Below are 9,277 nucleotides of genomic sequence, written 5' to 3'. Positions count from 1 at the left end.
AGTTCAAAAAAAAAACCATTTTTATATTTTTTTGTGATTTTAAATTTTTTTTTTTTTTTTTTTTTTTTTTACCAATTATATAATTTCTGTGAAAGAAAAAATGTGGAAAGTGCTTTTATAATTTTAAACACCAAGTGAAATAACATTTCTTGGACAGTTGATTTCTAAGAACCCAAGACACTAAAAGTTGATCCTCTGTTGGAGAAACTTACTCATCTTTCTGGTCTGATAGGCCAGAGAGCATCTGGAGGGTCAACGCCTCCTTTCTGAAAACGTGACATGAAGGGAGGGGAGGGGAGGTGGACAATGTTAAAACACCTAGCAGAGCCTGAACAATCAGCGGGAAACACAGGAAGGGTTAATTAACCCTTACATAACTTCAATCTGGAGAGTTGCAACAGAAACGTAAAAGTATCGCATCACTTCCTCTGTGCCATCATTCTTAGTTGATGGGAAACTTTCTTCTATTGTTCCATAATACACGTGCATTGCAAGAGAATAATACACATCGCTAAATAAATGTTCTGAAGAAGCCAAATTGAAGGTTACCTTGATCGATTACGTGCTGCCTTGGAGTCCTTCTTTTCCTCCTCCGACTTGTCTGCAATAGATGAGTTTTCATCATCCTCTTTGTCTTCTCTTTTGATGTCTGAGCTGCTGGAAGAGTGAGCTGACCGGGCCAAACCTCCAGGGAGACCTGAAGACAAGCATGCAAATACTTACTAACCATAGTGGAGAAGCTTGGTTCCAAAATAAAGAGGACATGTAATGACAGTTTTATGTAAAAAAAAAAAAAAAAAATTAACAGTGTATCTCACTAGTGAAGCCTTCTGGTTGGCCAACGGATGGCGTGGGTCCAGTGGCGTGATGGCCATGCAGGAGAGTGCTGCTGGGAGGAAGTCCTGTGGGCTCCTCATGCTTCCCTCCCTGCTGATCAAAGTGGAGCATATTAATGTCAATCTATCAAAAGTTAGCTAGAGTGCTTTGGTAATTTTTTATGGGGGAGTAAACCATACATTTAAATTTAATTGACCAAGTTATATTGTAAGAAAATTATTTTGCTTCTTACAATATAATCTTTGGCCAGCAGATGGCAACAAAGATGACGTGCTGAACTCTTTTTTTTCCCCCCCTGTTCAAATACTATTCAAAACAATGATGCACATTTTTTAACACGAGTGCAGAGCTAATTAAATTGATTACATAATTTATTGCTTAGTATAAAGTATTTTTTTATGATTTATTTGTAAATTGTTGCAATGAGACTGTTTAAAAACTGAACCATTAGTAAATCTTAAAAGGAACATTATCGTCTCAGAAGCATCTAAACCACTGAACTTGTACTCATCCTCTTTGAGTACACACATTTCTAGCAGAGATATTTTGGTCCATGCAATCCTTTTAACAGCTGAAAACATAAAAGACAGAACAAATAGAGGAAAAATGACTCACCAAAGCAGGATGTCTGTTGCTGAGAGCAAGGCTGGCATTGGGGAAAGCTGGGGAGAGGCCTCCAAGGCCCCCGTTGTGCACTGAGGACAGCAGGCTGTGCATGTCAGAGTGAGCGCCTTCTAACGCTGGGCTCTGGCCCACAGCATGACTACGCAGCACGTGGATGGCCTCTTCCAAGCGGTCCTCCATTTTATTCTGCTGCACAAGTTCATGAAATGTGACCATTAGCATAACAGAGCACATTCAGTTTTCTCATATCACTACAAAATTACATTTATCATTTAAAAAAAAAAAAAACATACAAAATAAAAAGAAGTTCAGATTTTGATTAAAAAGAGATTACCATAGTTTATCACAGATAACTCCCACATCATCTTCATTCCGTATAAATACAAATTATTTTTTATGCACTAACTACATAAAGTTAACTAAATAGCATTTGTTCACTTCAATTGTTCAGTTTCTTAGCACTGTTGTTGTTTTCCAGACAAACAAAATTGAACCATTTATTCAGCAGGAGGTTGCTTCAGCATGTTACATTTCAAATCTTCACAATTTTCCACTCATTTTCTTTTCCAATAAGCTTTTATTTAAAAATCAACCAAGTTGAAAAAGTTTTATTTTTTATTTTTACTGAAGTAAGATTTCATTCAAGTGTCACAAATCAGGAAACAAAACAAGGCTGAAGCTGCCTTCCAGTTCGGATCTGCAATACCTAGACATGTCGCATCAGGACTGGCTTTATCTTAGACTAAATATATTGAAAGCAAAGTGTTTAGTACATAATGTAAACTGTTTAACACTGAGACCAGACCTATTATAAGAAGACCGAGTCCAGTTTTAAACCAAGAGATAAAGTGCATTTATCTGTGGCTTCCTGATGCCCAAAAGCATCAAGTCTTGCATATAATGCATGTAGGACATAATCTACCTAAAACCCTCAAACAGAGCCTGATACCATGACCTCGTGACCCTTTAACGCTTTAAAATAACTTTTGGTGAAGTAGCGAAAGATGTCAACTTACCAGTGTGTGTGGTTGCCCTTCATAGTTGGGTGTGGTTGGTCTTTGCCACTGAGACTGAGCTCCTGCAGAGATAATGTTCCGTCATGTTACGAGTCAGTTCTTCAATATCAACACCAGATGGAGCTGCAGACACATTTTCTTTTTCTGGTCATATCTACTGTAAATGATGGTTGAGGTTTACCTGGGATGGCCTGGGGAGATCCAGGAGTGGAAGGAGCCGAAGAGAAATTATTACTGTTGTGGTCCGACGGGTAAATCTGAAAGGTATAGTCGATATAAATCATAATTTGAAATATCTAAATATCTAGTCAGTGTGAACTTATTAAAAACAGAACAAAAATAAAGAAGAAACTCACAGAAGCAAGAGCTTTTCCAATCTCATCTCCTGAACTGCTTGCTGTTGTGCCTCGGGTGGCTGCTGAGAAAATAAATAGATGAATAAATAAGAACAAACGAATAGCTGTAGACTTTCGACAGATCAGCTGAAGATGCTGTCCAGAAACTTGGGTGCTTACCCATGATGCCCTCTCCATTGATGGTGGATGTGTGGTTGTAGGTGGTGGGGGCAGAGTGGAAGCCGTTGACTTCGCTGCCAGGCAGAGAATAGTTCTGTTGGATCAGAGACAGAGTGAAGCTTCACAAAAAGTACAGTAAAGTACAAAATAATAAAGGCTGCATTATAAAGGCTGCTTTTAAAGAAAACAAAAAGAAAATATTGCAAATATAAATACTGGAGTGACGATAGGTGAAATTTGAAAGCTTGAGGAACAAGGAAGCACAAACTCACCATTCTGTCCTGTGGGTTGATAGCTGGGAAAGAGCCTGGCTGTCCAATGTGAGGAGAGTTACCCAACATCCCAGAATAGCCAGAAGATGACCAGGGGTCTTCTAAGGGATGGGAAATAATATTTGAAAATGTATATTAAAATCCAACAGAAGTCAACGTTACACAAGACGACGTTTCTCGAAACGTTACCTTGCATGTAGAAAGTGCCGGGATAGACAGCGCCGGGTTTGGCACCAGGATACCCTCCGTTGTCCCTGGCAAACTCATCTCCGGATGTAGAAGCATAGACCTAAACATACAAGCATGCAAGTTGTTTTTTTTGTTGTTTTTTTTAAACGGCTTAAAAAAAAAAAAAAAAAAAACTGCACAGTGCCAACACATTAAAAAGGGAGAAACTGGTAAATCCTGGTTTTTATTTTTGTGTGTGGCACCCTAGGTTTGGTCTCTGTTTAAGAATTAAAACTTACCAATGAATTCAAATGTTACAATATTAAAACTACAAATATTTCCAGTTCCTTGGTTTGAGAGTGCTTTTGAAGCGTGCCAGAGTTTCATCTATAAAGCACAGTAACTCAGCGCCATCCCTTCTACATCTGATGCTGCACACTGCTAGCCAGCTGGCAGCCAGACAGAAGCTACACATTTTCCTTACAAAATAAAAGACAAATTTAGCTGTTGGGAAACATTTGCAGCTGCACCAAACAAGTTGGTAAACGCGGGAAACTAAAACATCTGTAAAAGGCAGCTTTTACAGGCCTGATTGTTTTTGCTTTTATTGTTGTTGAAAGAACCAAGATGGCAAGAGAGGTCAAACTCAACCGACTGCTATTACGACTCACGTATGGGTGAGCCGGTTTCCAGGCTCAAGGGTGTCGTGTTGCGATTAGAGGGGGTCGGTGCGACCAGCCGGCAGGTAGAATTACAGCAAAAACACACCAAAACCCAGGTGGATTGCTGCTTCATGCACATTATTCAGCAGGTCGCTCTGACGTCGTCGAGACGGACCAGGAGTTCGCTGAACTCAGAACTGAACTGTTGAGGCGTCAAACACCAAGGATGGGTTTTATCTATGATAATAATAATTAAGATTCAAACAGTATCAAAAGCTTAGTTCTCCATTATTACAATTATGTATATTATTTCTGTATGTTCAAATAACAAAATTTATTTACAATAAAACAATGAAGATAACTGGAAGTAAAATCAGACAAAAGTGGGACTTAATGAAAGATAGTTTATAAAAAAATAAGAAGGTGTCATAGAAATAGATTTATTTTTCTTAAGTATGTATTATTTAGGAATATGTCTTGCTTAAATTTTTTAAATTGTATTATCCACACCATCTACCCAATGTCATTAGAATGGGTGAAGTTAAATTCATTTGGACGTCAGCATTGTATCTCCAGAGCTTTAATCTGGTCAAACAATAAGTGGGAAAATCTAGGACAATCTGTCTAAACTTGGACAGCACTCAGCAGCTTTATTTCTTTATTTTTCTTGGCTCATCAGATCTCATGCATAGCACTTGTGCTGCTTTCTGATCCTTAAGACTACTTTAGCCACTGAAAACTTTTATAACCCGTTTTATTAGGGGGTAAGCAGACACCGCACGGATCCACCAGCTTTATTTTGAAATCGAAGTGCAGACCGAGCCGGCCAATGACTGGACCCCAACCTGTTGCCACACACAGCCTGCAGGGACGGGACTTGAAGATCACACCGATTTGGATGAAAATAGCATGCCGAAATAGACATTTAAAAAAAAATCATAAACATTATGTTTCAACTAAAATCATGCTGTAGACTGTATCAATTTCTCCTTGGATGATGTCCTCTGGTTCTGAAATCATGTCTTCATTTTTGAAACCTCATAGGTGCAGAGTATGGCCAACCTCATCTGTGATGAGCAGAAATGAGCAACACTGTTAAGCAACCAACTGCAATACAGCTACCTAAGCTAATCACCCAACAAACATTACATTGTTAGACCTTCAGAGTTGATCTATAAAGAGCACAATGGAAAAAAGTTACAATATTGAGTTTATGTTTCTGATTAAACGTTAAAAATAACCAATAAAGGTTGTATAAAACATTATTATAGGTAACGTCAGTGTTACATGATTTAATATATTTTCTTGGTGACATTTTAGTGGAAATATCATATACTCAACAGTTTTAAAAAACCTGGAATGCAGGGGAAAAAAACCAAACAATTTCCTGCTGACTAAATGATTTCAGTTAGTCATGGACCACAGCCATTGGATCACAGTGGCCTCAAACGGCCACAAGATGGCATGAGGGAGTCTGCTGGAGGTGGTGGAGGAAGTGAGGCCAGCTCCTCGCGTGTAGAGGAGACCACAGTGGCCATGGCATGCTGGGTACAGCGACGGCTTGAATCCCAGTGCACAGTGAGCATTTCCTCTAGCTCCTAGGACCCCAGTGACATCGCACTGCCAGGCCTGCAGCCCCTCCCTGTAACACGCTCAGTATCAGCTCGCGCGCATACCATGCATTTAGTGAGCCAACACACCCATTCATGCACAAACCGAAAAAGCAATGCACTGAAAAACAAAGCCGAAATCCTGTGCATGAAATCGCGTGAACATCCTTTCTAAATGTTGGCGAAACTAAACTGGCAATAAAGACCGAGGATGGACACAGGAAGTCCCTGGTTTCCATTCACCCTCATGTGCCACTCACTCACTCCTCTTCCTCTGTACTACATGGCAGATACAGGAAAAGGGAAGAGAATGAAGGCTATGCTGCAAAGAATGCTAATCCAGAAAAGGGATTTTTTCTGTAATTTGATTTAACAAGGAGAAGTGGAAAGGGAATGGAGAGATGCACTTCTAATTACAGAGCCATCTGCCTGTTCCTGGACCGCATCCAACTCCACAGGCAGCTGGGCTGAGGAGAGGGAACGAGTGGAGGGAGAGAGAAAGACAGAGCGGGAGAGAGAGAGCGAGAGAGAGAGAGAGGGGGGCTGGGATCCAGTCAGCGAGAGAGTCGGAAAGAGAGGGAGAGAGACGGGGAGAAACTGTGGTGGGTAGGGGGTGGTAAAGGGGCAAGGATGAGGATTGAGAGGGGAGAAAAAAAATTAAGGTCCTGATGATATATGAAATGGGTGGAGAGATAAGGGGTGTTCAGGGGGACAGGGGACAGTAATCTAAATGACTTAAACAAAGCTTGATACGGCCAAGGGAGTGTGAAGGAAACGGGGGATTTAAAATGATCACGGTTAATTCGGGGGGAAACATGATGGAGATGGCTTCATTTAACAATAAGCTTTGAGTTGTTCTTTCACCGGGAACAATGTCCTGCGAATCCTGCTGCTCTAGACGGGAGCACAGAGCCGCACAATGACAGGCACTGCCGGGTAATTGTATTCTCAGGGAAGAAAGAGATTTATAGGGTAAAATCCTTAACTAATACGGGTTTAATGTGATTCAGGTTATGACCGTGTAAAGGCCTCTGCGCACACACACGGAAAAAAAAAAAAGGTTTAGTGCTAAAGGTGGGGAATCGATGAAGATTAACATCAAACTAACCCACAAGCGCTTATATTCAACCACAAAGGTTTGTGGGTAGGAAAAGGGACAACTAGGGGCCAGAAGAGAAGCAAATGTTTGTGTGTTTTTGAAACATAAGCGGGGGAAGGGTTTACAGGAACCGAGTGGATGCGTAAAGTTTTTGGATTCACAGCAACGTTGCTCAAGCTATAAAAGTAGATAAAGAGGAAAATGGATAGTTTGGTAAGGTAAAAAAGAAAGGGAGGAGGGTAGGAGGGTGGAAAGAGACCACAGGATCATCAGTCATTAATCTGGGCTCAGACATGGGGCTAAGAGGCCTCGCAAGCACTGCGCCTCACAACTGGGTCACTCGCAGGGGGGAGGCCCACCCAGGCCATCATGTGGTGCAGCGTAGGCGGAGGTGAGGCAGGGGTGGGGGGTTCACACAAACAGACATCATCATTCGCACCGAAACCCACACAGCCCCATCGTTCGTGGTGCTAAAGAGAACGACAGAGGTTCACAGAAGAAACAGAAAGTGTTGGGTAGACGGGGGTTCGCACCCAAACATCTGATGTAGAAAGCGCCACAGCGTCCCCACGCACAGGTTTCCGAGGCCACTTCAACACAACTCTTACAGGTGCTGTTTAGCTATGTTGCTAAACAGCAGCTTCACTCGTGTAAAACAACAAAACTTTTAAATACGGTGGCTTGAAGACCTCATCAGGTTCCACACACTGAGCATAAACTAAATATACTACAAATAATTAATGCAAACCAGTTGGAAAAGTTGGTGCCTTCCAAAAGCATTTGTAGCACTTTTCCACAATTTTGCTATGCTGCAAACACAAACTTCAGAGTGTTGCATAGAAATTAAAGATAATTAAAAAGAAACGCATCGTTGTAAATCACAAAGGGGGCGGGGAGGCTTTAAACACTGCTAAATAAAAATCTCAAAATCTACATGTACTAAACACATGTATTCATTTCCAAGTTAAAGTGTCTGAAGATCAATTTGCTCACTTTTCCACATGTTCTCAACTTAGTTTAGATCTTTACTTGGAGTAGGCCATTTTAACATGAAACTGTTCACCCCATTGAGGCTCTACGTGGATGTTTAGACTTGTCCTCCTAGCAGATGAGTCTCTGCCCCGGGCTTCAGTCTTTTGTCACCTGTGACAGGCTTTCTTCAGGCATGGTTCTGTATTTAGCTCTGTTCAAGACGGATCCCCCAGCATGATGCTGCTCCAGGAACAATGTGTTCAGGATTTAGTCCAGTGCCAGTATTTTATTTTTATATATATATATATTTTTTTTTTGCAGGTGCGGTAAATTCACTCGTCTTTCTAGGTTCCAATCAGGCAATATTCTGGAATACTGCATTATAACCTTACCCCTCATAAAGCATCTCAACATCTTCATCACTCACCTGCCTGCTGTTTCTTAAGCCTTAATGATGCCATTTCTTCAGAAATGTTCTCACAGACCTCAGTGATTAAATTACACATAGGCAGACACTATTTAATAATTGGGTCACTTCTCAGTACAGCTGGTAGCAACTGATAGTACCAGGGTGTAACAGGATGAAGTGAGCTCAATTCAGACACGTGCAAATAATGCAAAAAAAATTTTTATTTAAAACACTTAATTTAGAACTTTATATCAAAATGATTCAAATTAAACATTATCAGGAAAATAAACTGGAAGAAATTACAATTTTGGATTTAATCGTGCAGCTCACTGCTACCTGAGAACTTCTTGGTGGAAGTACAGCAGTTCATAGTAATGACACAGTATTCAGACTGGACTTAATAAAAAGATCCAACTAACAACCTGCTGGTCCAGGGGTGGGTTGGCCGTTCTAATCCTGCATGCCGTAGGTCAACACACACACCTGATTACAACCAATCAATTCTTTCCTCCTCCAGCGTTCTGCGTGACCCTACTAATGACCCACTCATGCAAATCAGGTGTGTTCAAGCAGCAAAACATCCAAACCATGCAGGGCACTGGCCCACAAGGACTTTAAGTCATTGTGTGTTAGGGTTAACACTCAAGTGTCCTGCAAACTTAAAAAAAGAAATCCACTAACTATTGCTTAAGACATTTCAGAATCAATTTGAGCAGGAAAAAAAAATGGGCGAAGCTTGTGTTTTTGCTTACTTCACTTTGATTTGTAGATTTTCCAACTAAAAACACTTTTTTTTTTTTTTTTTGTTATAAACCGTTTAAGTAGACAGGCTGGGTATGAGTACACACGTCAAACCTAAAATGTGACTCTGATTCATGAATGGGCATGAACCTGATTCAGTTCAATAAAATGAGTAACGGTGACTTGTATTTGCAGCTATGTGCGGCTGCCGTCATCCTCCCATCGACTGCTATTACCTCTGGGCACGCTGACAAAAAATGACACAAGTTACAGTCAGGCATGCCATCACCAGAAACTTTATCCTGCTTGGACGAGAGCTGAGGTTTTGAGAGATTTAAGATGTTAAATGCTA

At 40.7% G+C, this 9,277-nt stretch overlaps 1 protein-coding gene across 8 annotated transcripts in view; it reads right to left on the bottom strand.

Annotated features, from left to right (window-relative positions):
* The window catches only part of tcf3b (transcription factor 3b), a 38,145-nt gene that overhangs the window by 8,181 nt on the left and 20,687 nt on the right, over positions 1-9,277 (bottom strand). For 4 of the 8 annotated variants that reach the window (XM_015051766.1, XM_015051757.1, XM_015051795.1 and 1 more), the window contains 10 exons: positions 3,454-3,553; positions 3,265-3,365; positions 2,993-3,086; positions 2,834-2,895; positions 2,659-2,734; positions 2,478-2,539; positions 1,453-1,650; positions 819-930; positions 550-697; positions 213-266 (listed from right to left, as the gene is read on the bottom strand). In XM_015051766.1, coding sequence (XP_014907252.1) covers positions 213-266; positions 550-697; positions 819-930; positions 1,453-1,650; positions 2,478-2,539; positions 2,659-2,734; positions 2,834-2,895; positions 2,993-3,086; positions 3,265-3,365; positions 3,454-3,553 — 1,007 coding nt within the window. The remainder of the gene's footprint in view (positions 1-212; positions 267-549; positions 698-818; positions 931-1,452; positions 1,651-2,477; positions 2,540-2,658; positions 2,735-2,833; positions 2,896-2,992; positions 3,087-3,264; positions 3,366-3,453; positions 3,554-9,277) is intronic. The other 4 variants (XM_015051804.1, XM_015051780.1, XM_015051788.1 and 1 more) reach the window with 4 other exon arrangements.

The sequence above is a fragment of the Poecilia latipinna genome, unplaced genomic scaffold, assembly GCF_001443285.1.
Source record: "Poecilia latipinna isolate Pla-1442-1.1 unplaced genomic scaffold, P_latipinna-1.0 Scaffold52, whole genome shotgun sequence".
NCBI classification, from domain to species: Eukaryota; Metazoa; Chordata; class Actinopteri; order Cyprinodontiformes; family Poeciliidae; genus Poecilia; species Poecilia latipinna.
The sequence above is the reverse complement of the archived record's forward strand: the minus strand, read 5'-3'. Positions and strand labels throughout refer to the sequence as shown.